The sequence below is a fragment of the Lingula anatina genome, chromosome 2 (genome assembly GCF_051362555.1).
Source record: "Lingula anatina isolate TDL-2025a chromosome 2, LinAna3.0, whole genome shotgun sequence".
Taxonomy (NCBI): domain Eukaryota; kingdom Metazoa; phylum Brachiopoda; class Lingulata; order Lingulida; family Lingulidae; genus Lingula; species Lingula anatina.
The window spans coordinates 6,709,951-6,734,186 of record NC_141768.1 but is presented as its reverse complement, the minus strand read 5'-3'; the positions used below and the strand labels follow the sequence as shown (position 1 = coordinate 6,734,186).

Genomic DNA, 24,236 nt, shown 5'->3' with positions numbered 1-24,236 from the left:
GATATAAATCTTAACATTGGCATTGTGTAAGATGAGCAAACATTTAACAAGGAACATAAGAGAGTCTCCTGATATTGACCAAGATATGATAAGGAAACTGTTATCTTGTTCTTGGATCTAGTTTCTCATCTGACTCAAAGGAAGTCAGTCTACGTCACGGTCCGTGTGATGTAATCTTTCACATACTATTGTAATGACGCGTCACCGTGACAGAGGAATCCCCTGCGAAAAATTCTTTGTTCGTCAGTTTCACTGCGAGCTTAACTCTGAGCAGACGTCTTAAAATCGACTCCAAGCGACGGAGAAATAACCATGCATTTTTAACATCTGTAACTTAGTGTCAAGTTTTGCTTATATCAAACAAAAAGAAACAACCAGTGAAAGAGTAGCAGATATACTTCAAGAAATGAGAGGTGAGTTTTTATTTTATTTCTCACACTATTAGGCTTTTTTTATTACTTCAAAGTCTAGAAATTGTGGAAAACTTATGAGGGCAAGATTCTTTCAATTTGTTAAGTTAAGATTAATAGTGAAATAACATACCTAAATTCCGAAATGCATGTTGCAAGAAATGATCCCTTTTTTACGATTTTCATATTACTAGACAAGAGCGGGGTTAGATGAAAATGTTGAAAATAGGCTTAAGGATTTTTTTTTTTTTTTTTTTGTTTCTAAACTTATATCGGTTTTTGCTCTGCTTTTTTAATGATAAGCTTTAAAAAGCAATTTTCAAACCTGACTGTTAGTAGTTGAATAACGCACCAAAACACATTTATCGATCGCTTCTTTTTTCATTATGATCACGGCTACGCATAGATTTTTAAGTCATTATCGAAAATAAAGCGCATATCTACCTTTAAATAATACATCGGCTAATTTAGAATCGTGCGATCTGTACATTTACAGCCAATACTGCTTCATTGTTTCACTTTTAGTGCTTACTTTAAATTTACAGTTTAAAAGCATTCCAAACGTTAACAATATCTATATAGCTAACTTCTCTTTTTTAGTATTTGTCTTCGGAAAACTGCAACTAAATAAAATGTATCGTTTCTAAGAAGAAACATTTGTTATACAGTTTCTTTCATAATCATTTGTCTCCTCTTAAACTTTTGTAAGCATTATTTTTTCTAATAAAAAGAAAAAGGAAACAAGAAGCTTAGCTACTTGATGTTGCAATTTGCCACTCGACCGAAGTTTAAGGTATCGAGAAAAACAGTTTCTAGTTATTTATTTCCAAATTGACACGCGCGTTTAATTGCGAATGATCTGTGGAAAGACTGGAATTATACCAGCGTTTAAATAACAATAAATAAGGAGCATTTGCGTTGTTAGCTAAGTCCCTAGATTGCCTAACTCAGTGGGAAAGGTATTTGTGTAGGAAGTTCTTACTTACAGTTAACACCTAAGATTTGTTACTGCGCCCTAGGGCAGCGATTTTAAGTTTCTGGGCTTAAATATTCATGCATGATGTCATTCAGTAATTCGCATGTAATTATTTTAAATCTGCCATCACATTAACTGAACAGCATCTTAAAAACTTGTCATACAAGAAATACGGTGACTCATGTCCAATATGATAGCTATTTCAAGCAACGCGAGCGAGTAACAATACCTCACGTTTCGTAATTAGTCGAAAAGCAGCTCGTTTTGAGGACAATTAGACCAAATTACTGAAGTCGGCGAAGCAGCGATAAGAGCGTGACGCTGGGGCTAATTACTGGCTTTAGCTGTCTTTAAGAGGAAATCACGCATATTTTCTTACCCCCCCTGACGAGGGTAGGAAGTTGTGAAACACCTTTATGGCTTGATGACAGCCATGGCGTCAATAAAGATGGTAATTATAAACTCCGAGGCGCTTAAAGCATATAAAGATTGTTATGGAACAAAAACCTAAGTGCAGGGTCGGAAACTTAAATGGGACTATTATGTCAAGTTGGTTAAAAAGGCTAGGCAACTTATGTATTAAATTGTTAAATCATAGCCATTGTATGAAATGTGCAAGTACCAATAAAGGAATAATAAGGATTACCAGCACTGTTGATCATGTTCATTATCGATCTACATCTATTGCCCTTTTCTCTTAGACAAAATTATCTAATCAGGATAAAAATTTCTTTGTTGTGATGAAATCGATATCATTTAGCTTTAAACACGTAAATAAATACCCAAGCTGTATATTTATGCAAATGTTATCTAAATTTTTTGCTTTTTGGAAATGTTATCTTAACTATTTGCGGCATTTGTCTAAAATCTTTTAAGCATCAGGAAAGATTTTTCAATCTGGTTTAAAATTTTTGATCATATAGTTACGGTGGCAAGTTTGTCAGACATTAGATATATTTGTCTGCTGTATATATCAAGTTCATGATAGTCATTAATATGGAATTTTAAGTGTAAAGAGCCCCTCTTAATTCCTCCAGCTTGTACCTTAGTAGGCCTCTAAAACGTGAAATTTACAAATCCCGCTCGCAATGAAAGTGCACAGTGAAAAGCAGATAAATCAAAAGTCGCGCGTATATGTTGGGATTAGTTTCGTCATACAATAACATTCTTAAGGTGAGGGTTTAGGTGTGCTTCTAAAACTGTCAGATACGTGGGGTTAGTTGGTGTGAACAATGATCTAAATACATATACGTCACAGGAGTGCATAATACCAGGGTATTAGCAGCAGGAGACTCGGAAGGTCCTTATCGTGTAGATTTCAAATTATTTAAACACCGAACAATTTTCTTGGTGCATTTACATCGACAGGAACATCTACAGATATGAGATGGAATGATAGAAAACACGTGCTTTCAAAGAGTTCAGGTTGAACATTTGATTTATTATTTTCACCATTAGACCAACTCTGACTTGCTGTTTTACGTTTACATTTTGCAGTCATAGTAGAGATATCGTAATCCAAAGTAAGGACAGAGCATATTGTCAAGGATACTGGGGGCAGGAAGCAGGAAGAGAGTATTGTTATCTGGCAGGAAACTCATATTTCAAATACCCATTAATATTTTCCTGTTGTTTTCTAGGCACGGGTTTCCCGTCAAGACCTATCACTATGCGGAGCCTTGTTTTAATTGCCGCCGCAGTGATGTTCCAGCTACAAGGTAATTTTTTTAATTGCACTGTCCCTATCATCAAAGATATGCCCCTAAATATCATTTTTACGCCTATTTTGATTTCTTACCAAGTTGTAATACAGGCCTATTAAGCTTATAATCTTTACCTGTACATCTCGTCAAGTTAGTCTTTAAAACGTGGCGCATTTACAATTCTCTCCGCTATCACATTTTCATGTGGATAAGAGCCGCAGAGACTATTAAAAGATTATGCGGTTTTTCTTTCATGTACGTCCGCCATTTTTAGGTCACCGGCTTTGTAAAGCCTGGCTTAATTCGTTGAGAATGCGCTCTTTGTGATTGTGTAAGTGTAGGCGCAGTGTGGTCATGATTGTGTTTGTGAACGTACTATCCTTATAATATAGTAGGTCAAGTTTATTCTGCTGCTAGAGCACCACTTTTATTTTAAATGTGTGCATGAAAAGGTCAAACGTCAAAGGTGGAAATAAATGTATGTATAGTTCACTTAGTTGACCGGACGAACCCTGTTTTACGAAAATACACTATTCATGGTTGTAATAAGGGGTTGAGCTAGATAAGACTCGTCTTGCGTGGAATGTTCTGGTAATTTATTTATCTGAGAAGGCTGTTCCCAGGAAATTGTTCACAGTTTCCTTTGAAGGGAGTATTGTCCGTTTTCAACAGTCAAATTCTTGCTACAGGCCTTCTATTATAAAAAATGTTGGACATCCGCCCATTTATTCACTTACCACTTACTTAAACGCTCACAGATTTACCTGTGGCTATAACCGCCTTAAATTTGAAAATTCCCTTATATTCAACTTCCAACTACGCCTTATCTTAGAACCTTAGGGTGCATTACAAAATGTGTCCAAATTCCATCTCACCCTCCCCGCCAACGCCTTTAGTTATCTTCCATCCATTAATTAACATTTACCTTTCACACTCACCCGCCTCTTCCTCTGCCTCTCCACCCAGTGACCCTCCACCCACCCACCCACCCAGCCTTGCCTGCCTTATCATGCCTTCCCTATTGTGAAACCATTTAACTTATCACAAAAAGAAAAAAAACATCATCACAGCTCTAACTACATTCTCATATTTACATTGATTTTCATTATTTTATTTATTATTTCCTTATATGGAAACCAAATTTAAAGATTGTTTTTATTTCAACCGAGATTTTACAATATATCAGATTTATAATTTTTTCTATTCCTGATAGATCAAAACACCCTATGTGATAAAAATGATTTTTTTATTTAAATTTGTTACAGATGTGAAAGCAGATTGCCTCTTTGGCCGAGAATATTTCCTAATGTTTTCGGAGAACTCGGTGCCAGAACAGAATGTGATGCCCGCGCAAGTGCTGGTAACTCCGCGGCGAAACGGTGCACAAAACGTCCACGTATCTCTCACGAACGTACACAATGAAACCAGGCTCCTCGGTAACCAAACCCTGACCCTAAATGGCGACCAGGTTGGTATGTTTTCTGTGCCTGATAACTTTCGCGTGAAAGGAACAACGAACTGTTTAAGCGGTCTCAGATTGACGGCAGACCAGGACGTCATTGTGATAGGTGTGAATCAAATGCAGTACTCCTCTGACGCATTTCTGGTTTTACCCACCTTTGCTTTGGGTACCGAGTACTTTGTGGTCACATACTCGCCTTCGAGTTCAAGCCCGCAGTTTTCGGTTGTGGCCGTTGCTGACAACACAGACATTGAAGTCACCCTTTCAAATGGAAAGAATGCTTCTATCTACAACATGAAGGCATTCGAAAGTTACCAATGGCAGAGTCAAGACCGATCCGACTTGACTGGCAGTTACATAAGGTCTTCAGTGCCGGTAGCTATTTTCAGTGGGAACAGCCGAACCAGCGTTAAACCCGTGCGTTTCGATAGCCGAGATCATTTAGCTGAGATGATACCATCGATTGACAAATGGGGCAAAGAGTTTGCAGTGATTTCCACACCAGGGCGAACCACGGGCGACGTGATCCGCATCGTTAGCAGCAAACGTGGGACGGTCGTCACTTGTACTTTCTCAGGAGCAGCCGGGAATGAGACGCGGACCATCGCCAGTGCGGGTGGATATTTTGATCTTGAAGTCCTTCCAGGCCGCGTTACCCACATCGTTGCAGATAAACCGGTGCTCGTTGTTCAGTTCGTGAAAAGCCAGAGAGGAGATCCCTCAAGAGTTTCTGAACTATCAGATCCGTCCATGGTCATCGTGCCCTCGGTGGAACAATACGGCTATGATTATCGCTTCATGACGCCAAGACTGTCTCCATCGCAAAACGCCACGTACACGCATTACGTCATGATAGTCATCCGAAGTGAAATGGAAAGCGGTCTTGTTTATGATGGCCAACCCTTGCAGGTGGATGCTTGGCAAAATGTCCCCCAGTCCGACCTCGTGGGCGGGTATATTCAGGTAGCAAGCGATAACCAGGTCCATAGTTTGAGACATACTGACGAGAATGAACACTTCATGGCCATATTGTACGGGGCTGGTGACCGCGAGAGTTATATGCTACCACTGGCTTTGAATATTGTGTCTGATCAGGTAAGAGGTTTATAAACTTTTATTTTTATTATTATTATTATCGTGATTATTGTTATTGTTATTATTAGAAGTTTGAAGTAATTCTTTGAAAAAAAAACGATCCTGTGATCTCTACTATGGCGTTTAAAGGTGTAATAAAGGTGGCTTTACAAATTTGAATTGTTGATTTTAGAAAATTAAATCTTCCCTAGCACTATATCCTTATTTTTTTCTAATTGTGCACAGGATTGTCCGGCTTCCTCGGAGACAACTTCTACAGTCCAACAAGCAGTAACAACAGCAACGAATTCACCAACAACTGCAACTGAAACAGCATCGTCAACAACAACGGAAACAAGGACTACAGCGTCGACAACAACAGAAACAACGACCACAACAGAGACAACAACGGAGGCAACGACTACAACGTCGCCAACAACAACAACTGAAACAGCAACATCACAAGCAGCTTCAACACCAAGACCTGTTTCAAGTACAATAGCAGCAACAGCACCTACGAGTACTGTTTCAGCGACAGGTCCCCAGGGACCAACAACACCCAGCTCAAATCCTGCACCTATATTTGATTACACTCAACTGCCGAATGCGGGTGAGTGTACGCCGCTTTAAAGAAATAGGAAATTATGATTCTAGTATATTTATTGATTAACTTATGTTGTTTTTAATGAGAAGAAGGAAAAAGGTTGATTTCAACCTCCATTTTAGTACACCTTGATTTTCTTTTCATGTAACAATTGCAACTGGCGACAGTACTGTTGTACTTTATAAAAGAAAACGCAGATAATTCATCATCTTGTATTACTTTCAAGCAGTATTTAATGTAATTACTAGGTCCGATTCCTGCTCATTGAAATAGTCATATAGCAGTTATATTAATTGGCATTTCTTTTGTTTTCAGCTTGCACAGTATCAGGTGGAAAGGAGTATTTCATCATTTTCTTGGAGAATATTGTAGAAGTTCCAACGGGAATGCCAATGGAGCTATTCATCTCAGCAGGGTTTGGAGGAGCCGGGCCGGTGAGTGGCGCAGGCTATTTCAACAGTATAGCGTCTCGGCCTGTGACGACATGCACTTTTCTTGTGGCATGAAAGCTATAGCCACTCCTTACCGTTACCGAGGAACATTATTTGCAACATTTTTCATTCATGCGTTTCTACATAATATGTTATCTCTTTAGAGACTTCATTTTAGATTTTTAATGATTTGACAGCAAATGAAACTCTATAGAAGACAACAGTGATGAATGTACTCAAATTTTCTTGTTAAACGAGTACTTAAAGGAAAACGAAAACAAAATTAAAAGTATATGGTTAATGATTTTTCTACATATTGTTTTAATTTCAGGTCAATTATCGTATCGATACATTAAACGCAACAATGGCTAATGGAACGGTTCACCAAGGCGAGGTAAGGACAAAAAATTTTACAATATCACAAATTATATGTCAAGGGGATAATGTGCATTTTCAGGTTCATATTTAGCATGTTAAGGTTATTATGGCTGTAAAAGGAATCAAACTGATTATGGTATTTTGGAATTATTTTAATACGGTGGGTTTTTAGTTTTAGCTAATTGCTTAATTAGAAATTTAAAACATTAAAAAATAGTTTAAATAGGCCGCTTTCCACTTAAAACAACGTCAAAGACAAAATATAATCAAGATGCGTTTATTCTTAACTGTGGTGTTTTATAAATATCTATTCTGATAACTCATCTAAACGATTCTATACTTATATGATTGCTGGAGCTATGTTTTATCATTATATAGGTGCACACAGTGCCTGTCCCAGCCAGTTATCGTTTACATGGAAGTACAACATCCCAGCATGCACTGCGCCTCTCCGCTTCTGCCGACGTCGTGGTATATGGTCTGAACAAGGACGAGTTCTCTGTTGATGGTTTTCTGGCCATTCCTGTCCACGCTCTTGGAACCGAGTACTTCACAGTGTCATACACCCCGCCTACCACCAGCACCGTGTTTGGCATAGCCGTCGCTTTTGATAGCACACTGATTAGGATCCACCTGTCCAGCCGTGTACAAAATGTCCAGGTGGATGGTCAAAATTACACAGCAGGGGACCAGATCACTTTGTTTGTTAACCGCCATGACTCCGTTCAAATCATCGACGTCGGGTTTGGTGATCTGACTGGAACACACATTTTGGCCTCCCTTCCTGTTGCGGTGTTTAGCGGTAACGTAAGGACAAGCGTAGAGAGCGGCTACTCCCGGGACCATTTGGTAGAACAGCTCCCTCCCGTGAACGCTTGGGGCTTGACCTACGCCGTGGTGCCAATTCCAGAACGCCTTGTTGGAGATGTGATTCGAGTGGTTGCTTCCGTCGACAATACAAACATCACCATCCAGTATGCTGATGTGTATGAAAGAACCACTCTTGACCGCGGAGCCGTTAAGGAACTGTCATTGGAAACCAGTCAGTACGTCAGCATCGCCGCAGACAAACCAGTTATGGTGGTTCAGATCGCCAAGAGCCAGGTCATCGGGGAGCTTGCAGACCCTGCCATGATTTCAGTCCCGCCAACACAACGGTACATGAAAGACTATCATTTCGTTCCCCCCAATGCAACACGCGGCTCGTACCGCCATTTCTGTTTGATCGCAATAGAGCGCGGAAAAGAAATTGGACTGTTTTTGGACTTCTCCCATTTGTCTGGTGTTCAGTGGCACAACATAAGCGGAACCAACCTCGTGGGAGGGCACCTTGAAATCAACGGCAGATACCCTCATCATTTATACCATGAAAACCAAGACGTCCGCTTCATGACTATAATATACGGGGCCGGCGACAGAGAGAGTTATGCTTTACCCCTAGGGCATACATATTCATCTGTAAGTAGATGTTCTTACTTTTGTTATTGTCAGTACGATTTTAGCAACACTACAATTAAAGTGTATATCTATTCTCTTGCTTGTCGCCATCTTTCGGCTCTTCATTTTGGCTTTCTCAAAATCTGCAACGGGTATTCAACATGATTTTATGATTAATTGTAAATGTAATTGTAAATGTCATTGTCTTTGACGTATTTGGCTTAATGCAGTATTCAGCTTTTACAATGTGCTCTGAGAACATTTTCTTCTACACTGTCTTGCCATTGCATTAGAAACATGTAGTGATACAAGTTGTAATTAATTTTTGTATTGTGAACTTGTTCCCTTTTCATAACAGACATGTTCATCTGGAAGTGGAACCGATGGAGGCATCCTGATTCAAGGACCACCAGGCACCCCCGGACAAAGAGGTCCCCAAGGGGCATCTGGCCCCACAGGAGAACAAGGGGAGCAAGGACCTCCTGGGTCAACCGGACCACAGGGAGAACAAGGCGCATCTGGAGAGACTGGTTCCACTGGATCGCAAGGTCCTCCTGGTCCCACAGGGCAAGCTGGAGCCACTGGTGAAAATGGAGCAACGGGGGAGACTGGAGCGACGGGTCTGCCTGGCACCCCAGGAGTCAATGGCAGCACAGGAGAACAAGGTCCTCAGGGGGAGCAAGGCGTGACTGGTGCAAGCGGGCCTGTCGGACCAACAGGAGATACTGGACCAACTGGACTAACTGGCGCTGTAGGACCTACGGGTATGCCTGGAGAAACTGGCCCGACGGGCTCTAGTGGTGTAACTGGTGAAACTGGAGCGCCTGGGTTTAATGGAACGAATGGTGAACCTGGAGCAACAGGCCCACAAGGTGCTACAGGACCCACAGGGGCAGCCGGCCTCCCTGGATTGAACGGAACAGCAGGAAGTACAGGGGAAACTGGTAGCCCCGGTGCCACAGGACCGACAGGTGCAAATGGTGTAGATGGAGAACCTGGGGCCGATGGTGAGACTGGCAGCACTGGACCAACTGGTGAAACTGGAGCAACTGGAGCAGTCGGCCCTACTGGAGCATCTGGTGTAACTGGTAATACCGGCGAACCTGGAGCTACGGGACCTACGGGAGCATCGGGTATGAATGGAACAGCTGGGTCAACTGGACCCTCAGGAGAGCAGGGTCCACCAGGCAGTACGGGTAGCCCAGGAGCCACTGGAGAAAAAGGTGATACGGGAGCAACTGGAGAAGCAGGGAATAATGGAAGTCCAGGGAGCACAGGGGCGACCGGCGCAACCGGCAACACTGGTCCCACTGGAACCAAAGGAGATACAGGGCTGGCAGGAATAAATGGGACAGACGGTATTAATGGCGCAACAGGACCTACCGGTCCCAAAGGAGAGAAAGGTGACCGTGGACCTCAAGGTCCACCAGGCGAAGTAGTAAATGTTGCCGGGGAAAGCGGAGTAGCAGGCCCAACTGGACCAACAGGTGCAACAGGCCCAACTGGTGAAGCTGGGGCAACTGGTGCAACAGGTGGTACTGGAGAAAAAGGTGATAGCGGGATAGCAGGACCAACCGGTTCGACTGGTGCTACGGGAGCAACTGGCTCAAAGGGAGACAAAGGTGCGCCAGGAACTACAGGGCCAAGAGGTGCCAAGGGTGACACTGGATCGCCTGGTGCTGAGGGTTCAACAGGTGCTCCCGGTAATGATGGCGCTGCAGGTGCCACAGGAGAAAGAGGCCCGACAGGTCCCTCAGGTGCAAACGGTTCTAAAGGTGACACAGGTAGCACTGGCCCTCAAGGCACTTCAGGAGCAACAGGTGCAACTGGCAGCGCAGGACCAACAGGTGAGAAAGGAGCCTCTGGTGAAATGGGAGAGACAGGCCCTAAAGGTGATCCTGGTTTGCCGGGAAGGAATGGTTCTGCTGGGCAAACAGGTCCAAAGGGAGAGACTGGACCAACTGGTGCCAGTGGAGAGCGGGGTGAAACAGGTGAAGCTGGGGCGAAGGGAGACAAGGGTGACACTGGGGAACAGGGAGCAACTGGAGAACAGGGCACCCAGGGCGTGAAAGGAGACACCGGTGATCCTGGTCCTGCTGGTCTCAACGGAACGCAAGGCGAAACGGGCCCAAAAGGCGATACAGGGGATCCCGGATTACAGGGACCAACAGGATTAAATGGTTCAACTGGAGCTACGGGGCCGAAGGGAGATCGGGGTCTTTCAGGAGATACAGGGCCTGCTGGAGAGTCTGGTGCTACAGGGGAAAAAGGAGATACAGGTGCTACAGGTGTCACTGGGGCTGTCGGACCTACAGGTGAAAAGGGAGACACAGGCCCAGTTGGACCCACTGGCTCTAGAGGAGAGACGGGATATTATGAACCAGGTAATTTTCTGTGAGGCGTGTTTGTATGTTTCGCGGCCTTTCTGCTGAGTGCCTTTGTCTATCTAATGTTTTTTCGAAACAAATAATCAAAATTAATCCATGTTGTTGCTTTCTGATTGATGTGCCACGAAATGTTGTGTTTGTTAAAAGTTAGCTACGCATAATGCAGTAATTACATATTTGAAAAACAGTAGTTGAGCTTTATGCAAGTTCTTCAGATAGAAAATAATGTTAATTTAACATTTTCCTCTTGTCTATATTTTGCAGAGTGTAGGTCAACCATATTTCGAGGTGGGAAAGAGTATTTCTTGATGTTCATGGAAAATACCATTGAGGTTCCCACCATTATTAAACTGGACGTTTTTGTAACCCTGGGGCGCGACGACGTAGCGGCAACGACAGTTACCGTGCGAGACTTTTTCGGCCGAACCAATATCACACGTGTGGTCCAACAGGGAGAAGTTTCTCTATTTCAAATAGACAACAACATGCGTATGCAAGGAACCCGTCTGACAAAGCAGGGTCTCCTTATAGAAGCGACCGAAGACATCGCCGTATTTGGCATTAACAAGGACGAATTTTCGGCGGACGGTTTCCTGGCTATTCCTGTCCATGCTCTTGGAACGGAATACCTGACAGTTTCATACGCCCCGCCAACGACGAGTACAGAGTTTGGAATAGCAGCGGCGTATAATGACACAGAGGTGTTCATAACATTGCCGGAGATAGCTTTCCCAAGAATAAGCGTAATATATGAAGGTATTACGTACAGAAACGGGGATCTTATCAGAGCGTCCATGTCTCGTTTCGATTCACTAGAGATTGTCAGTGGTAATCGGGCTGATTTGACTGGAACTCGCATCGTGTCCAGCAAGCCTATTGCTGTATTCAGTGGGAACATAAGAACGGCCGTCCCAAGCAGTCTCCCCTCCCGCGATCATTTGGTAGAACAGATACCGTCCATTGATTCCTGGGGCACTGAATACATCGTAGTGCCTATACCTGAACGAACGACCGGCGACGTCGTCAAAATCGTCAGTGCCTTTGCCAACACCCGTGTAACACTGGATGACGGAGTGAGGACGGAGAATATCGACCTGAGCATTGCGGGTGGTTACGCCGAGAGAACAATTTCATCCAGTAGAATAACTCGCATCGTGTCTTCTCGCCCTGTGCTGGTCGTACAAATTGTTATGAGTCAAGTCCCCTCCGATACCATAGTTGCAGACCCTGCCATGATCGTCATCCCGCCGACGGACAAATACGCCAACGACTTCCATTTCTCTCTTCCCCAGGCAGCCGCCGGTCAATACACCAATTATTTTATGATAGTCATCGAAGACGCGTTCAAAGACCGCCTGACCATCGATGGTCAATTTGTTTCTCAGAGAGGCATCACTTGGAGTCCAGTTCCAGGTACAAACAAAGTTGGTGGCCATATCATCATCTCGGGAGATGGGTCTCACGTTCTGCACCATCCTGACTCAAATGTTCGACTGATGGGTATACTCTACGGAGCCGGAGACCGGGAGAGCTATGCTATGCCTATTGGTCAACTCTACAATAAGGTAAAGCCATTTTCCTTAATCTTTCTTTACCGTTATCGACATCTCTATGAGGCGGTGAATGCTTTCAATAAAAAGGTTTTTGTCAACAATTTAGTGGTCCTTGCATTGTAATTGAACATATACATATATAGAGAGATTAATGGAGTGTCTCTTCATTTTAGGGCTGCGAGTTTGACATCATAGCAGGACCTGCAGGAGACACCGGTGAGAGAGGGGCACCTGGGCCCGCTGGAGCCACAGGGTTACCGGGACCGTCGTATCAAGGTATTCTTCGTGAAATATTTGTATTAAGTTGAAAAGAAATTTGAAAATCCACCCTCGAAAAGAATAAGTTGATTGAACGAAATTTCCCTTGAATTTTCAAAGTCCACTTGTAGACTGACGTGAAAGAAAAATAAATTTCTAATAGGTGTTATATGCAAATGTTATCTTTCCATAAATTTTTGCTTTCTGTTACTTTACAGCATGTTTCAGTTTGTTTCGTAGATGGTCAATACTCATCTGTTTTTCAAGCAAAAACCTACGTATTAATCGATTAAAATCATTAGTCTCGAGAAAATTGTTATTATATCTGATGAAAACTTAATCCAAGTCCAATGTTGTTTTAGACGAAGATGAATGCTCAGTCAGCAATGGAGGCTGCAGTCAACGCTGTATTAATACAGTCGGTGCCTACTACTGTACCTGTAACGAAGGATTTGAATTGATACCGGATACAAAGCCCTGCGCAGGTGTGGAACAATTCTATAAAAGGATTCCTTGACATTTAAATTAATGAGTATTCTTATGAAAGCTTAACGTGAAATTAAACCCCACGTAATTTGGTGTAGGATTATTTTACTGAAACCATTCAGAAATTATACAGAAAATATAACAAATTTGACCTTCTCTGTAGTGCTTCCTCTTAAAATGATACAATGACATTATTACCATATATAGCGATAGTGATAGGCGCTTTCGAAATGTTAAGAAAATGCAAAAATGTCTTATAATTGGTACATTGAGTTTCGACCTTATGAAAAAATGATTTTATTGCGTTGATAAGGATTCAATAGTTCAGCCTCTGCACTAGTGATGTTCATATACTTATTTTGACTTATTTATTTACAAAAACCAAATATGCTTGTTATTCCAGATGTATTTCAGTGTGTCGACCAAATAGATGGAATTTCAATGTGTGTCTGTAAGAATGACACACATATCCGACCCACCAATGGGAAACAATGCACAGGTTTGAAAATTTTTTTCAATTTTCCTTGTTAAACTAGCGTCATACACTTTTTACCCCACAGCTTTTTATGAGATGCTTTAAGATTTTGATTGACGGATCACGTAGCTCAATAATAACATACAAGCTAAGTATTGATAGAGGCGATTTTTATTTATTTTGCTATAGCTTGGTCTTAGCATTACCGATGCTTTTTTCAATCAGGCTTTGCTATTAAAAACTGCTGTGTTATTAGGTCCTGATCATTGTACAATAAGAATACATTATCTGATATATTTTATTTCTATTGCTATAATTTTTCCCCGACAGATATCGACGAGTGCGCCGTTAACAATGGCGGATGTCATCACACGTGTTCTAATACAGAGGGCAGTTTTGAGTGCGGTTGCTACGCTGGTTACACCCTGTCTAACGACACCACTGAATGTCTTGGTAAGTATTAATATTTGCTGAATCAGTTAATTCAACCAAACCTATCTTAAGATCAGAAGAGTTCCTTTTGGAACATTTAGAAGTTATAAGGTATAGAAATGTCCATATGAAGTTGAATTGTCTTTTTTAATGTGTCTTTGTTGTGTCTTTAGATATGTTCAATTGTTTTTTTTTTCTGGAGTTGATTATTGTGTTGATATTCTTCCAGATATTGATGAATGTCTTGTGGAAACCTGTACCACGTGCATCAACATCCCAGGCAGCTTTTTGTGTTTAGACATAGCAGACCAGGCCGGACAACAAGCGCCTCTAGGTTAGTTATACTTTGCCATTATCGACATTGTTCAAAGGTGAATGGAGATCTCACTGCAAATAAACCATTAACAGCAATGCCTTAATTAGCAGCTAAACTTACTTTTCTTCAGTTGATGACTGTTTAATGAAATGTAAATCCAATATCCGAGTCCTGGACAAGAAGAAGGGAAAAGGGACAAAATTTTATCTATAAGAAAACTAAATTATTCATTACGGGGGAGGGGGGCCAAGGGGGGTTTAGCTTCATTATTTTTTAACCATGGGAGTCGTAAGCGCAGGGGGTAAGGTCTAAGGAGAAACACACCCTTGGTTGATTATTTTTCCAATGGTTAGCGCCCCTACTTAAAATTTGCTTCCTATTCGGCTGCTTTTGGAGTGCTGGACTGAATTCAGTAGCTGAATTGAAGTTAAAACTGCCTACAGTTAACTCCATATGACAGTCGATATATGTTAACAATAATAGTCCAGCTATGATAATCATACAAAGTGCATTAAAGAGCATCGAAATGACAAAATGATCAATTAACAACAAAATTGAATATTTTCTTTACAAATTTCCAGTACAAGAATTCAATACGGAAGTTGACGGCGGTAAAGAAGTCGAGTTTAAACGAGTTCTCGAAGAAGTGAGGAGCGAGCTGCATGACGTCCGTGGACAGATAGCGGAGGCGCGGGAGGTCGGCCGAAGAAACAAAAATACCACCATGGCTCTCCTGGGCTGGAACGTTGGCGTTTCTCTGATTGTTGTCCTTCTTGGTGCCGCTGGGTTCGGTGTCTGGCGCTGGTACACTTGTCAGTACAAGAGCGGCGCCTCCTCCAGCCAGTCCACCCATAGTAAAGCTAGGAACTGGCTCTTCAAGGCGGCCCAAGACACGTCCGACGCGCAGAGTGCGAATTCTGTGCCTTCCCCAGAAATGATGGACTCCGAGGTTTCCTACATGGAAGCGGGAAATGCAGAATATATACAACCTGCGCAAAGTTTTCAAAATCTGTCTACATTTTAATCCCCTGTCCTTAATGAGGGCGTTTCTTGATGTGCGTCTGTGTTTATTCGACTAAAAGTCGTTATTTAAAATGTCTTAAAACCAAAGAATGTATTATAGTTACAAAGCAGTATTCGTAGTCCTTTGTATTGTTGAAATGACAGAAAATTAGAATGGTTTTGTCAAGAACTATAATTGTAATATTTTTATTTATATTTTAGAATAAAATATTTTTAAAATAACCAATGCATTGTTGTAGCATTTCATTTCGAACTGAAGTTAATCGAGTGAATTTTAGTTAGGTCCTGAATGAATTTTGGATCTTATCAAAAATTCAATTTTATCTTTACTGCAATTACTGTGTAAAAATGTTTACGGTGGATTCAAAGTTGGGTGTGGGCTTTAGGTAAAATTACCCTCGGCTACTGTTTTATATTAGAATTGCGACATAGGACCACGTAGGATATGCAGTTGAACAGTGCAAATGTTCTCCGATTTTGGATGGAGATACACGATTTTCCCTTGTCGAATACTTTCATATTATGTCTTACTCTGTTTCTAGATCTTTCTAGATTCATAGAATTTATGGCCGATTTAAAAATACTGTGACAGAAACGAACTCATTTTCAATGTGTATGGCCCTGAGTAACAACCTTGCTAGCTGTGTTTATTGTTATCGAGAAGCTGTCTGAAAATAATTTTTTCTACAATGATAGCCCCCGCCCTCCCTGCGCCTATGACCGACGTGGATAATAAAAAGAGAAATTCGGCATAGTCAAAGGAAAATTTATGGCAACAACAATATCTAAAGCTCATATTTGTGCACATGTGCATTTTGCACATGCTCAATTATCCCAAAGAGGGGTATTACATGTTGCCAAGGGTGCGTCACTGTCTGACCCCATACTACTTTAGCGCTTGATTTATTATGTTAGCGCGCACAAACCGATTAAGCAAGAAGTTATCTTCAGCCTTCAACTTCAGTGTTCAGTTCAGCAAATGTCATCGGTTTTTACTTTGATGGGAATTTTTCAGCAATTCATCGATCTGTTGAAGCGTTACAGCACGTTCACAACATTTTACAACGCTGAAACATTGGGGCAACCCCCCTCCCCCGACACCTACGCATATGTCTAGCCTGTCGTCAATAACTTGTTATATCCAGATATTCGGTGTCCATAAGTTTGATATTTGATTACTGTAAATCGGGGAAACAGTGAGTCGCGGACTTCACTTGTAGTATAACTGCAATCCCGTAGGGCTAGAGCGTGCCACAGATTAATATTTCATTACATGTTCACAGTTCATGTCTTTGGTTAAATCATGCGAGTACAGTACAGAACGATACAATACACCACAGCACAGCACAGCACATACTCAGTACAGCACACTGACAGTACAGTACAGTACAGTTCAGTACAGTACATTGCAGTACAGAACAGTACAGTACAGTTCAGTACAGTAGGTAGTTCAGTACAGTACTGCACAGTACAGTACAGTACATTGCAGTACAGAACAGTACAGTAGGTAGTTCAGCACAGTACAGTACAGTACAGAATGCAGTGCAGTACATTGCTGCACTGTACAGAAAATTGCACATAGTTAGCCAGAGACATGTCTGTGCATGAATTTGTAATGTAAAATCTGTGGCCCTGGTAGAAGTTACTGGAGGATCAGCATGGTGACTTCACATCAGTTGAATTACGTCAGAAAGAACGTGAAACAAAACTCAAACGGTACTTGTATCTGAGATAGGTGCGCATGCGAAACTGACTGCTCTAACCTGATGGGGCCAGTAACTTAGCCAATAATTTTGTGGGTGTGCCTACATGTACCTTTACCTTGACCCTTTTCTGTGACATGTGCTCGGTTGCTTACGTCTACTGTCTTGATTGGCCAAGCACGCAAATACCGGTCAAAACTGTTCACCCCTGTGGTCAGTCGTACTAGTATAAGAGGCAGCCGATCTTTGGGGAGCTTTGAAGAGCGATAGAAGAAAATTGAAAAGAAGGCAGTGGAACTACAGGTAAGATTGTCGCTAGCATATCTCGGTGTCTTTGTCTTTAGAGATAATTTATCTTTGGAGCTGACTGCATCTAACAATTAGTCAATGCCGCTCTAATCTAAAAAGACATATATATAAGATATGTTTATGTACGACTTTAGACTTATAAAAGGACGTCACACTCTGCCATTAGCGAAGAAAAAATTCGCACGTGCGCACGTAACGCATGACTGCTAGATCCACCACGTTTGGGTCTCTTTTTCTCGACAACCACTAGGACAGAAGTTGAAAAACGACACTCGTCAACATATCTTCGCACTCGTGAACATCACATAGACCGCATATATACATACACCTCGATGACTCGTGTTGTATTTTATACCACAGTGGATCTAATTGTGCTCAGAAGATCCAGGCGTGGTATTTCTCGGAAACGTGCATGCCACGCATGTTTGCGCGTTACACCACACCTTGGTTCTTTTGTTCACGACATTCGCCGTAGCAGAGGACGGTTTGTGTCACTTGGTTTTTGATTGAGTTTTGACAGTGTCTTTTGACCTAATTTCGGAATTTAAATTCTGAACACCTCTGACGTCCATATCTAAAGTGCACATTAAAAAAATTCAGGACTCTATATTTGCGACACAAGATTCAACAGGTCATATTGATCTCGACACATATAGTCAAAATTATAGAAACAATTTTCTAACTTTTCAGATTTGTAAAGGGATTCTCAACAATGGCGTCAACAGCAGCAATTGTTCAGACCAGCAATATAAACAACGTGTCAAAAATGAAACGAAATGTCAAGAATTTTATGGGAAAACGCATGAGAGGCAAGGTAGAGTATATATACGTTTGAAATATTTGTAATGGCGAGTCGTGTAATTTAGGCACATGCGCAAAGCTTTGTAGCTTGGTTATAAGATTTTAAATCCAAGTGACTAGATCTGCGACTTTTATCGTTAAGTTATGCTGATAACTTTAATGTACCTTATATTGGTTTTGATAATGCCAAGAAAGAAACCTCGCTGTAGGATTTAAGTTGCCTATCATTGATTTTGCACATTAATTTTGCAGCAACGTCCCTTCGATGATGTCAGCAACACATTTGATAGAACCGTGGGCGGCCAAGTAAAAAAGTCAAAAAAGGGGAATTTTTCCGACCCAATAAAATGTGCCAACAATGAAAATGAGGAACATTCATCTCGCATTCCAGTTAAGGCCAGAACCGAGGTGACTAAAAAAGGTAAATTATTTTTTATGGTTCTATTTGTGAATTCAGTGCTGTTAAATAATTTTTTTACTAAGTATATTGAAATGTGTAGTTGCCAACATGAAAACATATCTTCATTTGTATTAAACTTTTGTTTAGCGTCAGGTAAACCACGACTGACAGAGAAAACCAAATCCAGGGAGTTTTTTGTCCCAGTCCCCAAAAGGTTGGAGACAGGTAATTTGGGCAATTTTTAAAAATAAAGTTAACATTTTATTTAAAATACTTCTAAAAAGTTTTGCCGCAATTGTTTTTTGTGCCAGTTCCCAAAAAGTCTGAGACAGAAGGTAAATTGGGCAATTTTTTGGATAAGAAGTTAACGTTTTATTTTAAGTGCTTTTAAAGTTTGCCGCAATTTTTTCATGGTTAAAGAAGCGAGGGACAAGATGGCTACTCGACATCTTTTCAAATTTTGTCTCTGAGGGTAGAGGTTCATCTCTAAAAGATGCGAGCGATGAACCTATCTTGTTGCTGTTTTGACTGGTGCTCGCAACATGAACCTGTTTGGTTCTATATTTCACCGAGTTTAGAATAACTTTACCTTAAATTGATCTATAGCGTCACATGCATGTTGCATCCCCCCCCTCTCGGCAGGGGTATCTTTAGCTTGTTACAAAATTGAATGCCTTTCGTTAAATATTGTAGCAAAGGGTACATATCACATAAGTCTGTTACTGCTCGTCCCCTACATCAGTTTTCTAAAACATTTCCTTGGAGCTGGCAGTTTCAAGTTGCAGGTGAACCAGATTGTTGTAGAACAAGATCCAATTGCATACCCTTATTATTAAAATTACAATTTCAGATGATACTTTTGATCTCAGTTGCTTGAAGCAAGCTTTTCCAATTTCTCGGCCAAATGGCGTCATTGACATTGACGAAGACGAGACGGACTTGTTTCTGTGTAAAGAATACTCACAGGACGTCGTAAACTATCTGCAGGTAGGAATTCCATTTAGTGTGTGTGTGTGTGTGTGCGTGTGTGCGTGTGTGAAATTACATCAACATCGATTTAAAGCCCCAAAATATCACCCGGTAACGTCACCAGCCGATCAAATGTTTTATATTGACAGTAGTTACTTGGTCTAAACATTAATATCTTCTACAATTTAGTGTATTTTACCTTGCCGTTGTCCTCTATAATGCCGCTTTAATTGAGTAAGAAAGTGATCAATTTTGAAGATGGTACACGGAGAGGGATTTCATTTCAGGACCTGGAACACAAGTATAAACTGGGACCAGATTTTCTTGACAACTGTGCGGAGGTCACCCCAAAAATGCGGGAGATTTTAGTGGATTGGCTGCTGCAAGTGGAGGTTAGTTGAATATGTTAGCAGATGAAATTACGATGAATTGTATAAAAAAGGATGAAAAGGATTTTTATGACTCCACAAACGGAAACAGTCACTATAAATTGAAATATCCATACTGACGTACACCAAACATTTGCAAAAAGTCGTTTTGAGACCCACTTAAGTGCAGGTGCTAATATGATGACATCACGAACAAGAAGTAACATGTGCATAAGCAACTGATATATTTTATTATTGCAACTATCGGTTTGGGACACATTTTAGTGCAGGTGCTAATATGATAAGAAGTAACATGTATATTAGCAACTGATATATTTTTCTATTGCAACTACTTATTAGGTCCACCTTGAGATCCAGTCCCAGACTATTCACATGGCCATTGCGATGCTGGACATATTCACAAGCCGCAGGAGTATTGGCCTTGACCGCTATCAGCTGCTGGGGATCACCTGCCTCTTCATTGCCGCCAAGTTCGAAGAGAGATTTCCACCCGAGGTATATATTCACACAGACCTGTAATTTCATAAAGCCTTTACCAGTGGTTTTTTAATAAATCTGTCTTGAAGTTTACTTTTAAAAACATGATGGGATGGTATTTTTTTACTGTTTTATTATTTTTAAATAAATACCAAGATATAATCTCTATTGAGGATTTGGATCGCTTGGGGTTGGTTGTATCAAGGATTGGTATGCATTTTGGTGATATACTAAATAGACTCGCTAAATATTACATATTTAATGGCTTCATCACAGTTCTTACAGAAGCCCATATTGCAAATGATTTAGAATTTTTCCTTGATATCGTTTACATGTACACAAACGTTTTTTTTTTTTATTTTACAGATTGACACCCTCACTCATTTGACTGACGGATCATACACGAAAGACCAAGTACTTAAAATGGAGATTTTAGTTTTGAAAGTGCTTCGGTTTAGCCTTCACATGCCGAACCCAATGGTGTTTGTTGAGCGATACCTCAAGGCAGTGCGCGGTTCTGACCAAGATTCAACGGTGAGTGCATGAGACTAACTGGAAAAAGTGAACAAGCTTTATGTAAAATAACGCGGGTTTTACAATAGTTAATTTTCATTCCATATCTATATTTTTTCATTTACATATATGTACTTTTTTTCTCAAAGAGAATGCATAATGTAAACGCGAATTATCTCCTTTTCCTTAAGTTTTGACGATAACAAAACTTCTTGTTCCTTTTATTAAATGGGCTCATAATGCGTCTTTACATGAACATAAATTTCTTATACCTGTTCAGGTCCGTAACCTGAGCTTTTACTTCATGGACCTGATGTTATCCGACGCAACGTGTGTGCAGTTCTCATCATCTATGAAGGCAGCCGCAGCCGTCCATCTTGCTTCATCAATTCTTATGGAAGACAGCGAAAGCAAGTGGGCTCCAAATCTGCGCTATTACAGTACATACGCCCCCTCAGAATTGAAACCATGCATGCAAAGAATGGCCGTGGCCCTCACACGTGCTGTGAAGGGAAGAAAGATGCTCCAGGTATGTAGCTTGGGAGTCATTTAAAGTTTTACTGATATCAAAGTAAATTCTATTTGTGGATTGTTTTACTGATATCAAAGTAAATTCTATTTGTGGATTGCAGTCTAACATTTTAATCATTTTTTGTGCTTAAAGTGATAATAACTCTTCGTTTTGGCCAAAAAATGAATTTTCCTGGAGTAAACAACAATTTTCCCATACTTACCAATGGTTAATGAATCCATTTTTACATTCAAAGTTAGTCCCTGGTTTTTTTCTAAAAAGTTTGGTTTTTTGTTAAAATCTCTTAAGAGATTTTAACAGAGTATAGCCATCAATGGAGGTCACGTGGTCTAAAGACAAGCTCAGATATCAGAATAATAGCTATAACAGCCGTTTTTGTGGGAAAACAGAATATATTATATTTTTATGAGTCATTCACAATGTTTTTATTGTGAAATACAGATTTCATACGAAGAGTTATTATCCCTTTAAGTATTATTTGATTACCGATAATACATTGAACGGTTGAAGTAAAAATTGATGCATTTATTTGATTTCAGGTTATTGATAACCGATACGAGTTGAACATTTTAGTATAAAATATAACTCATTTGAACAACGGATAACTTGGGTAGAGTAGCTCCGACTAATTCAGATCTTTAGAAAAAATATTTGTTTGATTCGCTCTCTTTAGTGTTAACGGGATTAAGGGACTGATTTTGTGGATTATACACATTGGCTTTTCTCTTATTACCAGGGTGCAATGACGAAGTTTAGCAGCCGAAGTCGCCATGGAGCTGTCGGTCAGATGACTCACCTAGCAAATCACCGAGTGGTCATTTCTTTGGCCGTCGAGGGAGAACCAACGCTGTGCACCGAGACGTCTGTTTAAGAAAAAAATTGGTCTGAAACCTGAGACTGTGATATGTGATCCCTTTACAATTTAGATGAACTAAGAACAGTTGGATGTATCAGTACTTTTCCCAAAAGACACCAGCAACTGTTTATATTTGGAAAGTGCGTATATTTCGCTCTGCAATACTGTCCTTTATTGCGCCAATGTATTTATATAGGACATCTTTATGTTCCACGTTTTAAAATGTTTTCACGTTTATTTTTGTATTGTGTTGTATTGTGCGTTTGTATTTTCAGTTTGTATTATTTTGAATTATAAAAAGTGTATTTATGTATTGGCATAGGAGTTTTTATACTTTTCTCCTTGTCATGTTACGTGCCTTATAAAAGTTATTTTTACATTTACATTTACATTTCTATCAAATAAAATTTTATGTTATAGGCAAAGGTCTTTTATGTCATTCATTCATCGCTAAATGTTAACACGAGTCGTAAAGGCACAACCCACACAACTATCGGTGAGTGATAAAATTCTTAAGGCGTTGAAAAAAAATGGACGTGTTTGGATACGAATTGGTTACCCTATGATTACAACACCTGCGGAGACGAAATCACTATTGCCATTGCACCCCGTCCCAAGCCCACCTCTATTTACATACTAGATACAACCATCTCTACTGAACGTGCAGGCAAACCAGAACAATGGCGTGACTAAGCAGGAGTTACAAAATAGTATTCGACCTCCCTTTGGAATTATACTGGCATATCATAAAAGGCCAAACTCTTCGTTCTGTTAGGACTTTAAAAAAACCTCGTTTCTTGCTTCTCTTGCCTCAGGAAGAGCGTCATACCGAGTTGCTAGTTTTTTCAGTTTATTTTAAGTTAGTTCATTTAATTCCCACATAAAATGACAAATATGAAACTGGCAAAGCAATCATTGCGTGCGTCGGTCATACGGCTTTGCTATCGGTTTGCATGGTAACTATCACTTGTATGGTTTCCCTTTTGCAACCTGAGGACAGTCATCGAGTGACGTGTGTCGACAATGAAATTGATCTGGCCTTTAGATACGCGGTCTTGAAGACACGAAAAAGTAGAAATTGACATCTGTTAATGATTTTACATGGTTCTTGCATTTCGTGCCATTTACTTTTCTAAAATGTCCTTAATATTTAGGTTACTGAATTTTATTAAGTGTCATACAGGTTATTATTTTGCTGCCTTGGTCATTACGCAAAGAACGAAAATTTAGTAGAATAGAGCCGTATGAACTTTCGACTCAATTGATTTTTGTTTTTATAACTTAAATTTTTAATCTTGAAAGCCGTGGCAGCTGCAAAATCCGTTGGATTTTTACAAAGAACATATGAATTATCCACAGTTACAGAATATAAAATTTATGAATGCCGAATACCCAGAGTTCAATCGATATAATAATTCCAAAGGATGGTTTTCTTGATAAAAATTTTCGACAGCGCAAGGTTACCTGTGTCAGTTGCTTAATTTCAAATCAATGCTGACAATCTCAGACCTGGGGAGTCTCCTACTTACTATTATATATTTATTAAATAATTCAGAGATATATTGACTGATACGTCTAGTGCGTGTTTAATTACGTTTGTAATGCAATAAATTCTTCATGACATCTTCCAACAGAAATAGCCTTTGTTGCCAGATATCTAAGCCTTAAAATCAGTGGCTCAATTATAGCCAGTTGAAAATCACTATCAACAGTTAATTCTGCGAAGCACACTGTGCGGGAGGGGGGGGGGTCAATGCTAAGCCGCGTGCTACCCTCCTCCGACGACGCCGAATTGGGGGTTTCAAACGTTTATTCATCGTTTCTCTTTTTTCATACAAATACAAGGGAATTTATACTCCAGACCCGTAGGGGGTGGGGGTCG

The 24,236-nt window shown here is 40.5% G+C and overlaps 2 protein-coding genes across 3 annotated transcripts; both read left to right on the top strand.

The window, feature by feature from the left end:
• The first annotated feature begins 221 nt into the window (after positions 1–221).
• On the top strand, positions 222–15,631 carry LOC106171752 (uncharacterized). 2 transcript variants are annotated; one of them, XM_013552208.2, is made up of 15 exons: positions 222–413; positions 3,027–3,104; positions 4,355–5,646; positions 5,872–6,235; positions 6,545–6,663; positions 6,992–7,054; positions 7,417–8,496; positions 8,834–10,859; positions 11,127–12,427; positions 12,589–12,691; positions 13,036–13,158; positions 13,563–13,658; positions 13,965–14,087; positions 14,296–14,400; positions 14,964–15,631. In XM_013552208.2, exons 1-15 carry the CDS (start codon positions 407–409, stop codon positions 15,404–15,406), a joined length of 7,323 nt encoding a protein of 2,440 aa, XP_013407662.2. In that variant the 5' UTR covers positions 222–406; the 3' UTR covers positions 15,407–15,631. The 2 variants fall into 2 exon arrangements, with proteins under 2 accessions (XP_013407662.2, XP_086859399.1); XM_087003273.1 differs by lacking the exon at positions 222–413 and adding an exon at positions 2,754–2,811.
• A 1,601-nt stretch (positions 15,632–17,232) lies between these two features.
• LOC106171771 (G2/mitotic-specific cyclin-B) lies at positions 17,233–22,779 on the top strand. The gene is made up of 10 exons (XM_013552238.2): positions 17,233–17,411; positions 18,108–18,231; positions 18,471–18,639; positions 18,766–18,843; positions 19,469–19,605; positions 19,875–19,979; positions 20,316–20,471; positions 20,820–20,987; positions 21,247–21,495; positions 22,235–22,779. Exons 2-10 carry the CDS (start codon positions 18,130–18,132, stop codon positions 22,367–22,369), a joined length of 1,299 nt encoding a protein of 432 aa, XP_013407692.2. The 5' UTR covers positions 17,233–17,411; positions 18,108–18,129; the 3' UTR covers positions 22,370–22,779.
• Positions 22,780–24,236: the final 1,457 nt, after the last annotated feature.